Source organism: Meleagris gallopavo, chromosome 13 (genome assembly GCF_905368555.1).
Source record: "Meleagris gallopavo chromosome 13, MGAL_WU_HG_1.1, whole genome shotgun sequence".
Taxonomy (NCBI): Eukaryota; Metazoa; Chordata; class Aves; order Galliformes; family Phasianidae; genus Meleagris; species Meleagris gallopavo.
Window position 1 is genome coordinate 3,058,140 of NC_139416.1, and position 15,702 is coordinate 3,073,841.

Consider the following 15,702-nt stretch of genomic DNA (forward strand, 5'->3'; position numbering starts at 1 on the left):
GCATGGTACAGCAAAGAGAAGTCAGAGATGCAGAGGAGCATGATGTAGCCTCAGTGCCAAAGTCAAGATGATTTTAACAGCAGCTAGATGATGATGTTGAACAGAGGTAGATTATGGTAGTCAAAAATAACATTTTTCTGCGAAACAGATTGAACGGCATACTATAAAAACTTCACAGCACTTTGCTTATATAAAATCTTCCAAGTAGGCAGCCTTTTTTATGGAAACTATTTCTGAACCATAAAAGCAGTGGAGCAGTGGAGCTATACCATCTTGACTTACATGTTTCTTTTGAAACCCTTGTATTTAGCTGCTCTAACAAATTGCTAGATTTGAACCTATTTATGTTCCAACTCTCACTCTGGGCAAGAGCCTTCAGTTTTTTTGTCCAGAATTCCAATTTTAACAGTGTTCCTTTTGCTCAAAGAAAATTAAAACAAATAGTTTCCAGAAATGGTTCAATGCTGTACACGGGCTGATGTCCAACTGAAGCCTTTGTTTATGTATTTATGTATGTATTTATTTATTTATTCTACCTATTTATTTATGTACTTGCTATCTTGAGCTGTTAACCTGCTGCTTAGAAATCATTTGAAGAGACTTGAAGTGTAGTCTGTTTATAAGCTTGTTACTGGTATGTAAAAGAATGGGTTACTCTTCCGTGCAAACCCAATAATCTCTTCAGCTTTCTGCTATGAGAATAATGAACTAAAGAAACTCGTTAGTAGCTACTTTGAACAAATTAATGAGAGTTAAATACACCCAGCTGCTCAGAGCAGCATGATTCATTCATAAATAACACCCAAGTCATTGGCTAAGGTCCCCTTTGTATAAATTAATGAAATGGTCATATTTACAGCAGTGTGCAGTTTAAAGATAATCGTTGAACCACATAAGAACAGAACTCTGACCTGTGTTCTTTGGAAAGAAACTAAAGAATAAAGAAACATGGTGGGTTTTAGACAATACAGGTAAGGTTAGTCTAAGACGCCCAGTATGGCAGTGGGAATTCTGGAGCTATGTCAGCATGTCTGCTGCTGACCTTCACTGCTGCAAGCTTACGAAATGAATTAAGCCATTCCCATCTTCTGCCATGATTGTGACTGCATGAAGTCTAACAAACTGAGGTGAGATGGCAGTGAAAGCATTTGTTTCACCATTATCCAACCTTGTACCAGGTTTGCTATTGTAGTTGACCCCTTTGTTTATAAATGAATGAATTGGCATCCACTTGGGTTTTGACAGTTTGGTAAGTAAATGACCTGGAGACTGTATGAACATGAAGGTCTAGTGGCTGACATTCCTGCCCGAATCCATCCTGTTCATTTTGTGCTTTTTTCTTTTTTAACTCACTGGGAGAAGAAGAGAGCTGGAATCTGGAGACAGCTTGTAGACTGTTATGAGACTTATGAAATCTCTATTACCAGTGTGCAACAAGACAGGGTTTGTGAGGTGTGATGGTGTCCTTTACAGAGCGGCTGACCCTGTTGAGAACAAAGCAGCAGGCTTTGCAGTTAGCAAGCTGTTCTGGAGGTGCTGGGTGGGAGAAGTGAGCACTACTGAGCCACTGGGTCAGGGTGCAAAAGCTCATCTGGGGAAGGATGCTACTTTACAACAGACATGCTTGGAAGCTTAAGAGTTGATAAATTAAGAAGGAAAAAATCTTTCTATTGTTTCATTAGTTTTCCACTGTTAGCAGTTTTTTTTTTCCCCCCACCTTGCAATCATTAGATGTGACGCATGGATATATTCACCTGCAATTGAATCATATCAAAAAAACCACCCATGTAAGGTGTAGGCTGTACTTGAGATGTACGAAATCAAAGTGTTTGTCAAAATGTGCTCTGATTTACCAGTAGTAGAGCACCCTTGGCTGACTATTTTTCAGCAAAGACATCAGAAGCTATTTACTGTGGATCGAGATCAGCAAGTTTTGCTGGATTCCAGCACTGGAAAATCTTCAATAAACTAACTTCATCTGATAGCATGCTCTGAAATACGGTGTTTTAAAAATCATTTTCTGTAATGTACAGAATATAGTCATGTACATGAAAGAAGATATTACTTCATCACATTCTCTTTTAAGCATAGGGAAGTCCTTGCTTGGTGCCAGTGGGATTTTGGCAACTACTGTTTTACTTCAGATACAGACTGTTAGTCATAGTTTTCTCTCCCTTCTCAATGAACTTGTATGTTCATTGTTATTGGTTTTGTTTCAGCCAGTTATAAACTAAAATGAATATTTTCAGGGTTCGTGATCCTGATTTTGATGCCAGAAGAGATTGTTAGATACACAGGTTGCTCCAAAAGTAATGCCTCATATTTATTTCCACAGAAACCGCAACAGATGCAAAGAGCACAACAGCACTGTGTGACAGGGAACATTCTCAGCTACAAAACACTATTTTTTTTTCAACACAGTCCCTTCTGCATTTTTGCCAGTGATGAACAGGAGCCTGCATGCATACTTGTAGAAATCTGCACCAGTGGAGGTGACCAGCGTCACCACTGCTGAAATGCACCACTCACTACCTCACTGCGCTCACGTCCACTGGTTGGTCTCCATCTGTTCAGCAAGCACTGATGAATGTCAATGAGTGCTATTTTTCTGTACAGAGGAATTCAATGTCATTGCCTTTTCTTCCTACACACTTCCATGTCAGGCACAATTCTGCCAGAGTGCCCCTCTGCTGCCATCTCTCTCATGGCAACAAAACGTAATGGGATATTAATGAGAAGGTTCAAGCTCTAGTGCTCATTAGAGCTCTAGTAGTAACCCAGGTGCACAGTGAAACAAGAAGTCTGAAATGCACTTTGTTCTGCATGTGTAACAGTACAGTTAGGAGTTCCCAGCACAACCTCAAATGAAGGGTGTTTCCTCTCAGACTGCTTGTCTTTTGCAAGTTGTCTTTAGTTGTTAAACTTAAAAACAACCCACAAGTTGAGCACTCTCTGGAGAGGCCACAATACCCGTTTTAGGCATCATGAGATTTGTAACTGTGCCAAGGTGAAACGAAGCGCTTATGACATCTTAAATCAGCTCTAGACAAGTGCCAGGCAGCTTTCAAGAGGATTAGTGTACAAACCAATAGGAGGTAAATGCCTTGAAATTCAGCTACAGAAGAGTCAAGTATAAACATCCTGAGGTACTCTTAAAATTTGCTGTACGTTTAGTGATTAATCCAATCTTAAATTATAAGTCTAATATTTTGGACACAGTGACCAAAGCAAAACATTCCTTTTCCTTCCAGGCTTCATTAGAGATTTATTCGTAATACTTTAATACTTTCTGTGCTATCTAAACTTTTACTAACTCTTGTACAGCAAACTCCTCTAAATTCTTCTTGTCAATAAAGGGTTGTGTTCTGTCACAGAAGCATGGGGCAGTTGTACATTCCTACCTGTATGAAATCTGGTCAATCAGAGCTTTACTCTCAGTCATTATAAATGAAGCCTTTGGGATCAGTGGTCTTTCTCATGCCTCTACAGGAAGCAGAATATAATCCTACTGTAAACTATTTATAATGCATATTTATACAAGGCTTGAAAGTAGAAAATGAACACAGTTCCATAAAGAATGAAGTAATTCTCCATGGGTTATTTTCCTAATTTGCAACAAGCAGCAAAGCAAATGCTTTCCCTAATCAAAGCAGTCCAGCATATGCTCCATCACTGCCACTGTGTGTGGGACCTCCAAGCTGAAATGCTGGAAGAGATTGTGAGCCTTTCCCATTGCAGCTTGCAATTGGGTAGTTTTGTTCACCACAAACACAACTTACAGGAGGTTAGTTAGTGTGGCAAAACTTGGTGACTCCTGATGCATCGCACAGCTGTAGTTTTTCCTAGCTAAACAGCTTTTGAGGACATAACACCTCACGATTGTAAAATCTAGGAGGAAAAATGTAGGTGATCTTGAAGATGTCCAAGTTCCTTAAGTTAGAATTAAAGATAGTGATTTTGTCAGTAGCCTGCATATGAGTAGCGAAGGATTACATTGCAATTTAGGAATAGTCTGATCACTGTTTTCAGTTGCTTTACTTTAGGAATGAGTGAAGGAAGAGAGCAACTGGTGACAGCTCTATTCCTAAAGTTGGCAATTCAGAAATTTACAAACCATGTATTAATCCCCAGAATAATTGAAAGTGTCTTAAAATGTAAGGTCTTCTAGTCCAGTCCTTTTATTTGCCTCCTGGTTTTGAAGTCCTGTTCTTGCTTTGTGTTTTCCCAGCTCTTCTCTTTAGCCCTGACAGCCAGAAAAAGATTCTTGCCTAATCATTTGTCTCTATGAAACAGAATAGAACGCACTTCTTAAAATAGTACATTTTTATAGCTTGAGCCCTACATAGGAGAATGTTGAGGTCATTATCTAACTCTCACAGAATAAATTCATTTTGTGTAATAATGAACATCATCTATGTAAGTCCTGGCATTTTGTTTATTGGCTGAAGTACTGAACAGTTGCACCTAGTGCAGATCAGTTACTAGTCAGTGGAAGTCTTCTATCAGTTTAGTCTGAATAGTTTTTTATTACTTTCCTCTGTTTTTCTTCTCGCAAATTCTTAGTCTGGAAATTCTGTCTACTTAGGAGCCCTTAAGAGAGAGACGTCTGTTATTTGGGTTGAAATCCTGGCTCTGGTGACGTCAATGGAAAAAAAACACCCATTGACTTCAGCTGGGTCAGGATTTTTCCCTTGTGGTTTATGAATCTATTGATTTTAACTAAGGCTTTGTAGAACTATTAGAAAATGAAGGACGAATTACAGAAAGGGAGCAAATGATCAAACTCTTCTCCCAGATAAAATCCCAGAATATCACCAGTCTTGCCAAAACCTGCCTCATGATCTCACAGACACATCTGCACACCCCAATAAGCTATTCCTTTATTTTGTTATAAAGCTAATATATAAGATGCCACTTACATATTTAAGCCCTTCTAAATAAGGGGACACAAACATTTGAGCTTTAGAGGCAGACAAGGATACCTCTTGGTGCAAATTACACATCACTGAAAGCTGCTGCCCCTATTAGCTTTCTGCTAAAGGGAAATCAAAGAAGGGTCTGCCTGGGAGCAGTCATTGCTGATACTGGCAGCTCCGTATGTGAAAGTCATGAGCCGTTCTGTTAGGTCCTTCAGTCATTTTTCCTCCAATACACATACTAGATAGCTTTTTGATTATCAGATTGGGATCTACTAAGATCTATAAGGATCTACTGCTCCATCTTGTGGTCCAGAGAAAGTTTGTCTGTTACACTGCTATGTAGAGCAGTGTGTCAGAATAAGTACAGCCTTTCCTCTTTTTTTTTTTTTTTTTTAAATTAATTAATTTTCTTTTTCTTTTTTAAAATAAACTGGAATTTGACATCAGTTTCATACTTTTCCTCAAGAAAATCTTGAGGGAGCAGATCTTAAGGGAAAGTACTGTGTTGACATCCTTGGCATGCTTCAGGACGGACATTGCAAAGGGAGTTTGACTACTGAAAAGGGAGGAGAAACAAAAGTTAAAGCAGTGAAGAGTGCTACCCGGTACACGTGGAGCAAAAAACTAGATACATAGTGCTTGGCTGCTTTTTTCAGTGCATACATTAGACCCCTGGGAGCAGCCTGTTTGTAAGGTCAGGGAAGCAATAAGGGTGTATTCTTGCATGCTGCTGAGGAGCCAGAAAACCCCCTGCTTGCTTCCCACCATTCTGCAGCCTTCAGTAAAGAGGAATGCCATGCAGTCACCCGGCTACAATCCTTCCTGTACATAACACCGCAGAAGCTGTTTCTCAAACTAGCAGGAGGGCTGTAGCAAGGCATGGCTTGTTGCTCACTCTGTCACTAATTGCAGTGCTTGGAACTTGTGCAATAGTTTTCTCAAGCTCTGGAAGAGTAATATTCTTTCACTGCTGAAATCACAACTCCTGTGTGCCTCAGTGGGATGGGATCAAACCATCTGTGCTCTTCTGATCCTGCACGTTTATGCTAGCGTAACTCGCATTTTCTAGGGAAGCAGTTAATAACAAAGCAAATCAAGAAAGGCTTCATGTTTGAGTACTCTAGCACCAGTTTGATAGGGCTGGAGAGTATTTTAGACACTTAAATTTGCATATATTCTTAGACAATAGTAATAGCCAAATAATAGCAACCAGTTAATGTCTATGTAAATAGTGCACCTTCTGCAGTTATTTGTGCTTTTGGAAGCGCGTGGTTGTCCTCAAAGCCTTAAACAAAGAGCAGGAGCACTGGAAAAATTACCATCTTCTATAAAAAGTCTTACGATATAATAAGGGCAGCCTGTTTTACTGCGTGCCAGCAATCAGAACACTAGTCACAGAAATCATTTATGGACTGGCAAAAGATAACTGCCTGCCCAATTCCTGTCCTGTGTTTTATTTATGAACTTGTTATCATGGAGCTCTGTGCGCTGGAAACTTGCTGGTGTGCTTTGGATGAATATGGGTGTAAAGAAATATGTGGCTTACAGGGACAGTTCTCCCCACTGGTGGTTTCTGTTGCTATATGACAGACCCTAGTTCTCAACCTTTGTCATGCTTCAGAGAGAGATTGCACAATGTGTTTAAATGCAGAGTGGGGGAAAGGAGCAAGAGTGAGAATAAAACAAAAGATTCCCTTGATTAGTAGTTAGAGTTTTTTCTGTGGTCTTCACAAAGAATGTCACAATGCAGGCAACTTAACTGTCTCCTCTCCTTTGCTCCTACCTCCTTTCTCCTTGTTTATGAAATAAAAGTTTCAAACTCTTATAAGGCTGAAATGAAGTGCACTGAATCTATACAGAAGCTGAGATGCTGAACTGTACTGCAGTTCTCTCTCCTGGGCTTCCATGAAATCAGGGCTGTTTCAGCATTACTTGGGATGTGGGCACTTCTGCTGCTGGTTTCCCAGAGGACTCAGATGTTTATCTCTGGGAAGTCAAGTTCTGAGGGGCAATAAAGCCTTTCCTTGGAAACTATTCTCACTCAGGCACCAGTGCATAAGATCTACACAATTAAGCTTAAATCCTGCCATGGCAGATCCAAGATGTCACAGAGGCAGTGAAAAGGGAAGGGAAGATTAAGGAGTTGTAATTGGAAGAGAGAATAATAGGTTGTCAAGATATGGGTCAAATGGCTTGAGGAAGAGAAATTGAAGGTTTATGATCAGTGAGATAATCCTGGAATCTTTACATCGACTTCACTGAAAGCAGATCGGGGTGAGGGAGTTGGCCCAAATACAAGTTATTTCAACTTTAATAATAACATTTTCTTGTTGTCACATTAGGAGGCAAGAAGTGAAGAGTTAGTTGCAAATTAATCATAACTGATCCTTTTTTCAGTGCAAGATTCCCAGAAACCCAGTAGCATGGTTTTGTATATTCTATGGAAAGAATATATACAGTGCCAATGGGAAGTTCAAAGAGAGAGGTAGGAATAAAAGAGCTCGAACTGTTACTACAAAGACTTCATATAAACTTGTCTCCTGCCTCCTAAATTACAGTGTTTTAATATAAATATCTCTAAGTATGGAATGTATTTAGTTGTGCTTTATTATATTTTATATTATTATATATATATTTTTTTGTAACATAGCTGAGAGCAATTAGCTACAATATCACCTAGTAATTACAGTATATGAAAATGCTATAGAGTTTACAGTACAAACATATACTAGAGAGCCACACTTAACTGTTTAATCAGTTGGTGAATGCAGGACAAAGGCTTTAGAACTGAGCACAGCTGATGAGACTCCCACTGTACACAGCAGAAATTTAGGCAGCGAGCTTTGATGTTGCTGCTTAAGCTGCTCTGAATTCTGTAAACCATTTGTTTCCATTTTAATTCACAGCAAGAGGCTCAGTAATTTGTGGACTGCTTTTAATCATAACTTCCCTCATAGCAAATTTAAACACTTGCCAGAACTGTATGCTCCCTCTCATCTTACATTTAAGTAGCTCTATTAGTTTTCTATTTCACATTGGTTTAAGTATGGAAATGAAAGTATTCATTTTTTGAAAAATCCACTTTTAGGCTGCTGAATTCACATATGCACTGAACTGACAGAGAGGTTTGTGCTATTTTCCCAAAAGGATGAAAGAGAAATTCTGCCCCTAAATCATCCATGCCACATCTCAGCCTCCTTACAGATTCTTTATTTCTTTAATAAAGAAAGGCTGTTGGCTGCTATAATCCTGAAATGGCCTTTCTGTTTTCCTTTGCTTCTAGCAAATTTAATAAAGAGCTTAAAAAGATGTCAGGGAGAAAACAGACTAGAAAAAGATGAAGATTAGATACCCGCTGTGTTAGCTTCAATGAGTGTCCTAAAGCTGAGATCCCTGGCCAAATTAAGAAACTCCTGGATCTGTTGATATGAATGTAGTAAAGCATCCTAACTCAACTTTCATTACTAACTTGTAGAGGAGGAATGCCTGTCCTGTGGGAAGGGCTTTCTAGGGCTATGCATGGCTTCTTCACATAACTTAGAAGGGCATAAAGAAATGGACAGGGAAAAACTTTAAGCAGAGATTTTATGTTTCCAAACAGTGGAACTAAGATAGCACTTTACTACTCAATGTCTTCCCTTCCTCTTAGTTTAGAATAAAATGCTTCTGAGCAGTAATAAAAAAATATGTTTGTTCTTTGCAGTGAGAAAGAGGCATGCTTGCTTTTGTTGGAAAAACAGCTCATTTGGGGTCACACCAGCTTCTTTATTGGAGGAGCAAAGGTGGAACACCACTTTGATCAGAGCATCTTGAGTCAGTTCTGAATGCTCGTCCTGCACTGAATACAGGATGGTCCTCTTAAGGTGCAACCTCTATCTAGATACCATGAATCTTCTCTAGAACCTTTGTAAAATTGTCATGCTAAGGGTCGTTAGAATTGTTCAGGGTCAGGTAACTTCTCTGTTTCATAAGGTATTTAGCTGGGAGCTCATATATAGTACTACTTCATGGTATTCTGAGTCTGACAGAAACTACAATTTCAGAATTGATGAAAGATTTGTGTCAGAAATATTCAGTTTGTCCTTGTCAAGTATTCAGGATGTTTCATATATAGTAGGTATAAAATACAGTAGTTTATAACCCTGGAGAAATTACAGTTTTCTGAAGAGTTATTTTGTGGAGCCAGCAAGACTGATGAGGAGAACGGAGAATTTCAAAGGAGTAGCTGGCATGTGAACTACAGTGCTGGTGAGCCTCGCTGAAGCTACGCTACATATAAACCAGCTGATTAATAGCTGTCAAAGAGAAGAAAGAGGAGTGATGAAGTCATGTGGGAAAAGGAGGAGAGCAGCTGTGAGCTGGCCATTTAATCCAGGAAGAAGGGGATGTCAACAAGGCATAGCTGAGATTGCCCCAAATTTCATGTGAAGCCCTGGAGCACAAAGCTCATGGCCACTGTAGGGATGTCAGTGTAACAGCTTGACCTGTCTGAGGTCACTGGTTTGATAGTGGGAGTTGAAAGCCTGTATTAGGAAACTAAAATCACTTGCTTTGCATCCATGCTTTGATTGATTAATGAGTCAAACTCTTGGCATAGTCTTTGTAATGAGATTGCTTCAAAGTTGATTTATCATCATCATCAGTGCTATTTTGGAATGTAAACACTGATATTAAAAGACAAAGGTCAACCACCTTTGGAAGTTAAAGTGCCAGATTGTATTCTTACTCATATTAATGATTAAATTTGCTGGCAAACACTTGGGTGCAGTGCCTGGTAGAAAAGCAAGCTTGCAGGTCAGCATCAGATCTTGTTTTTTGCGATATGATGCACTAGCCCTATTTATAATAGAGAACATTTGGTTGCATATTGTCTTTGGTACCTGCACTGTGGATTGCAAAATCCTGCATAAGAGCTTGTGGAAGTATGAATAAGAAATGAAGCATTATGATAAGCTGTAAGATTCTTCTGTTCTAAAAGGTATTGACTGCTGGTGAGCTGTACTGTGAAGCAAATGATTTATTATGTGCTCTATGAACACTTAAGAAAATAACATCTCGAAGGAGATTAAAAGTGTATATTATGATAGCTAAAGAGCTGTTAAAATATTTATCTGCTGCTGTTTGTAAATTCATGAAAAGCTCAATCTGATTGTTATGATACAGTAAGTCTCATGTGACTAATCCAACAATTAGTAGCCCAAGCGTAACTGACCATGCAAATACTTTGACTCACAAAAAGGAGTGTTTTATGTTGGTAAATCCTTTTTCCACAAATTTCACTGGGAAATAGTAATTTTTCCAAAGATTATGCAGGAAAATTAAATAAAAATGCTAATATTAAGTGTATCTGGTACAGAGTCGACAATAGCTTCGTTACCTAAGGCTGAGCATCACCTTCCCCCACAGGGAGCACATCTGTTAATCATGCTAGGCATTACTCAACTTCAGTTGGCATCAGCAACATTTTAGGTGTAATCGAAATTATCATGACAAATCTTTCCCTAAATTGACGAGGCTCTACTTTTGACACTACTTATTACTTCAGCGCAGCCTCTTACTGGTCTGGGGAATGCTTAAGAGGTTAGACATGCTAGGGAGTCTTTTTAGAAACAAACACACACCACCACCACCAAAGGGGCTCTTCCAGACATGAGTTATAATGCGCTCAGAGCACTTGTGAGAACAGCCAGTAGGAACAGCCATAGTTGATGATTTCTCCGGTGACATACTGTGCTGATTTTGGACTCTTGGACAGCACAAAAAGCATTTGCCTTGTTGCAAACAGTACTACTCCTTTGTGTTGTGATGAGTAGCTGAACAGTACTTATTGATCAGCCAAGCTGACAAGGCTTTTTTTGTTTGAGAATTCTGCCCTTTCTGGAGTGTCACCTTATCTGCATAATGACAGCTTGCTGAGGTACCATCCCTGTCATTTTATAAAGTAGTTTAGCACACAGAGTGGGCACTCCTGCTTCCGAGTAGTCAGTGAGGACAAGATCTCATCCAAACTGTTCAGAGTAAACTGTCCGGAAAGTTTTCTGACACCAGATTCATGTTATAACACAGCCACTGGGTCTGCCCAAACGAGCATGCAGCTCGTATGGAAGCAGGTAACTGACAAATATTCCAGCTGTTTAAATCTTACTTAACATGTGGGATTATTTTGTTTAATAGCTGAAGACTGTTTCCAAAAGCCACAGTCATCAGAAAGGTTACATTCTGCCGTCTATCTTTGTACTGAAGTCCCATTGGGGTGTCTCAGCAGGCTACTCCCAAAACACAGATGTTTCTGGCTATTCATTCAGCATTTTAGTGCTGCTGGATACCTCTTGCTCTCTAGCTTTTTATTATTGGGAGCTTCTTAAAATATAAATAGTTGTGTTTTTTTTTCTTTCTGAAATCACCAGTGCTGTCTCCAAAGTAACATAACATTAGAAATGACTACATAGGTACCTCTGGGTGGTGCGTGCTCTGTGTCAGAACTCACTGAAAATTAACAGGACTTTTGTCTGCGTGGAACTTCAACCTGAAAGCCTCTATGTGTACTTTTTAATCAGGAAACTTCCCTGGAGTTCACCAAAGAAAGAAACTCGAGGATTTGGCTAGTAAGAAGTGGATATATGTGTATATGTGTCTCCCTCCTTGAAAATTCAACTTTGAGAGAATACGGTGTGTATTTATACTTTTCAAGGTCCTGGAAGTTCTCAGGCTTTATGAAGAACAACCTATTTTTACAAGCATGGAAAGGCCCGTAAGTGTGTCCACTGGCATCTTAAATTAGTCATAGCTGGTCTTAGGAACATCATAGTCCATGTCACCCATGTCATTTTTGTCAAATGTGGAGGGAAATGCCATTTTCTACCACTTCCATGTCCTTAAACATTCCCATTTAACATTTATGAGGTGCTGTAGAACTTTTGTGGGTGTAGATTTTGAAAGGATAGCAATTTTTTTCCCATCTAGATGGCACAAGATACGCTAAAAACAAAGGTGTTAAAATATCTTAGTGGCTTAGGGCTTGTGGTAATGAAAGATACTTCCTTTTCACTGTCTTTTTTGCATCAGTCTGAAGATACTCAAGTTTGTAACCACTCAGTTCACTCAGCAGCCTAGCAAAAATACTAAGGCAGTGTAATTAGTGCCTTTGTTTTTATTACATCTTCTTTATGGATACGTAACCCACTGGATTCTTTTTGAGGTAGCTAAGCTTGCTGCGGTGCTAACAGGGTTCCCTCCTGCAGCAGCAGTGTGGGAAAAAACACATTTAAAAATATCAACGAATGTAGGACTGGGAGGATAGAAGTGAAACCCAACAATATCTCAGATCACTGCCCCCTGCCTCTTGTTCTCCTTTGCTCTTGTAGGAAAATTTACCCATAGAGCTAACAAAGAAGGATGAGATGGAGCCATTCACAAGTCACAGCCTGTATCTGTGATCCCTACTGCTCAGCTCAAGGTCTGTGCTGGAAACTGTCATCATTGAGTACTATTAGCTGATACAATGGTAGCCACGGGCTATCAAACAGCATAGAAAAAGAAAAAAAAACAATCTCAGGATGATTAAACTTCATTAAACCAAACACAATCAAACCATAAAGTACTAGTTTGTCCTCACATCAGCCAAAGCTGACGTGTCTTCATGCATCTTTCCTTCTGAATTGTTGATGATTTTTGATCATGATGACTATCTCATCTTTCATTTTATGGTAAAATAAGTCTTTTCAAGTGCCAGTAAAGAGTGTTGTGATAAACATATGTTCAAGAATGACACCCTACATATTGATTGACATGCTTCCTACGGCTGTTTGTGTTTATGATATCAGCAACCAGTTTTCAGTTGTTCCATAGACTTTGATAGCAGAGGGCCCCTTTACCTTTGCTTGTAAAGGTCCTGATTCTGCTTTGACAGAAAGGAAGAATGGGTTCAAACTTTTCGCTGCCTCTTGTGACTGTGAAATAGTTGGCTTTCTGTTTGCTCCAGTTTGCAAGTTTTTAAATCAAAAGATGCTAAAGAAGATGCAGGTGTCTCTGACTGAACTGACATAAGATAATGCATAAACACTAATCCAAATGCAAGGAGGTTGCAGGATGTTACTTCCCGTGCCTGAACTAGCTGCAAACTATAAAGGAAGCAGACTAAGAATGTGATAAAAGGTGACCCAAAGGGTGATAGAATTCAAACACTGTGGGTGTCGCTGTGTGCAATGTGAGATAGGAAAACATATCTCTTTCCCTAAACTTTGTAAGATTGAGATATGGGACAGGTGAGTATGTATGGAGCCACCTGAGTGATGCTTCCACTACACCTGCAGCCTGCTGCTATCACAAGGCATTGTACTGCTGTGGTGTGAACTGTCGGAATTAGTTGTGGACAATAATGAAATAGGGATAAAGTTTGTTTTCCAGTATTGACCATTTTCTGGGTAGTGAGCTGAGAGATCCTGTGACCCTCTTCTGAAGTTCTGGAGGTACCAGATGGGAGGAAGTATTTCAGTACCAGCCCTTCACTAGCCTGTTAAATTCTGAGGATCAGTGTAACTCTGTGCCAGCTGATGGGGATTCTCCCATCCTGGATTCTTCCTTTCGTGGGCAACAAATATTTTATGCTACAAGTGAGAACCCTTAGCCTTTATCACCAGGCAACCACATTAACAAGACATCCCTAACTATCTTACAGAGCGTGCTTTCATTCTAGCAGTTCTTCCATCTGTGTCATTCACCATTCACACACACTCCTCCATCTGCTAGGCAGGGTCTGTTCTCCCTATGTGAGATTTCTAAGCACCCAGGCACCTGCCTGGCTCGCAGATGGTGTTACTCCATCACAACGTGGAGGCATCACTGCCAACGCAGCCGCTTTCGGGGAGATGAAAGGGGATGATGGAGTTAAGGGCTTTCTGAAGATGTGCCAGGCACTCTGAGCTAACAGTAACTATTGTGTGTGATCTGTTTGTTGCTGTCAAACTATGCAGGAGGTGAGGCTTTGTTTGTAACAAGTCTCCTACCTACTTTGGGAAAAAGAACCTCTCAACTGCAGCACGAGGGCAGAAATCCACTCTCCCATTAAAACCACCCCAAAGAAACCTTTTTCTGATCCAGCGCTAACTTTTCTAGATGCTACTTCATACCACTCGAGTTTTTTTTTTCTCCCCTCGATACTACTTGCTGCCAACGAAGGAAGGCTGGCGCGGCAGCAGAAGGCAGCTACGCCCGTGCCCAAAACTAAGTTCAACTCCGAGGGAGGCGAGCGGTCCGTGCCCCGACGGAGAAGGGAGGAGCGGCGGCCCCTCTGCGGGCACCTTACGGCAAATCCCCCGGGTTTGGGGTTTTGGGGCCTGGGGGCCGGGGAGCTAGACCTCGCGAAGTGCCTTACCCCCTCCATTTTTGTAGCAGAGGTAGGGGAACCTCCAGACGTTGGCCAGGTCCACGGCGAAGCCGATGACAGAGAGAAGGAAGTCGATCTTCTTGCCCCACGTCTCCCTGTCCTGGGAGCCGTAGCGGGGCGCGGGGGCGGCGGGCAGGAGGTTGCTGCTGGTGTATTGCACGCCGTTGTGCTCCTTCACCAGGATCAGCTCCACGTCCTTCCGCGGGGGAGGCGGCCCCGGGCGCTCCGGCAAAGGGGCCACCACCGACACTTTGCGGTCGGGCTGGATCTGTTTGTTCATCCTCGCCTTAAACATCCAGAGAGAGCGAGCTTGAGGCGGGGGAGCGGGCGAGGCGGGGCGGGGAAGGGAAGGGAAGGAGGGAAGCGCGCTGCCCGCTGCAGGCGGCTCCGCTCTCCAGCCCGCCGGTGTCAGCGCGGCAGGAGCGAGGCACGGCCGTAATAAGAGCCATGCAAATGAGGCGGGAGAAGGGGGGACCGGGGTGCCCCCAGGGAGCGGGGCTTCCCGCGCCCTTCCTCCGCAGGGGAGCGGCCGGCAGCCGGCGCACCTGGGGCCGCCCTGCTTTGCCCGGCCCGTCGGGCACCGAGCGCAGCCCGCCCCGCGCTGCCCAGCGGGGCTATCGGGGATCACACTCGGACGCTGCCCTGCGCTGCCCGCGCGTCCCCGGCCGGGCGGTCCGAAGGGGCTGTCGGCGGGCGGCAGGTGGAGCTGAACCGCACCGCTTTCTGGCTGAGATGCGGGACGGAGGCAGCTCGCCCTGCGTGCCTTGGGTTACATGCTAGAATTTGGCTTTTGTGATCGGAATCCGAGGGGGTGTAGCATGAACGGCGGAGCTGGACGCTGCTCTTAGTCCCACGCCAAAACCGATCGATGCCCGACTTTTGCTTTCCTGGAAAGCACGGGTAGGGCTTGGTTATCAGGCTGCAGTATTTGTATAACGTTATTTACTGTTCTTCTAAGTGGGACCCAGATCTTTTAGATGTAAAACGAGCAAACAATTAGCTAGCAGGCGGCTGCTGCCACAAGTGGTCTAAATAAGTTGGCAAACAGGGCTTTTCGGGCCCTCCTCCTATTGTAGCCACGAGCTGTAGCTGTCCCTTCTGTGTCTGCTGGGCAACAAAATTTGAGTACAAAAGCAGAAGAAGCAAACTGCTTCCCACCAGTGAGGTTAAATAACTTTCCTTCTGCCTCAAATCAATGAGAATAGGTCAGAGGCAGGACTGTCTGTGGTGCTACAGCTTACCATCTTTACTTGCTTTGCTAGGACTGATAATGTGTGTAAAGGTACTATTCAGTGAGTTCACAAATAATCTCAGGTTCTTAGAGTGTGAAAAAAAGAGTCTCAATTGAGGGAGTTAAAGCCTGTGAGTTGGCATCTTCCCCTCATCTCTTTAGGCCGC

At 41.9% G+C, this 15,702-nt stretch overlaps 1 protein-coding gene across 1 annotated transcript in view; it reads right to left on the reverse strand.

Annotated features, from left to right (window-relative positions):
* SLC6A2 (solute carrier family 6 member 2) overlaps window positions 1-14,916 on the reverse strand; it is a 59,862-nt gene extending 44,946 nt beyond the window's left edge. Inside the window, exon 1 of the mRNA XM_085234873.1 lies at window positions 14,293-14,916. Within this exon, the coding sequence (XP_085090999.1) occupies window positions 14,293-14,599 (307 nt within the window). The 5' untranslated portion in view covers window positions 14,600-14,916. The remainder of the gene's footprint in view (window positions 1-14,292) is intronic.
* Between the last annotated feature and the right edge of the window lie 786 nt (window positions 14,917-15,702).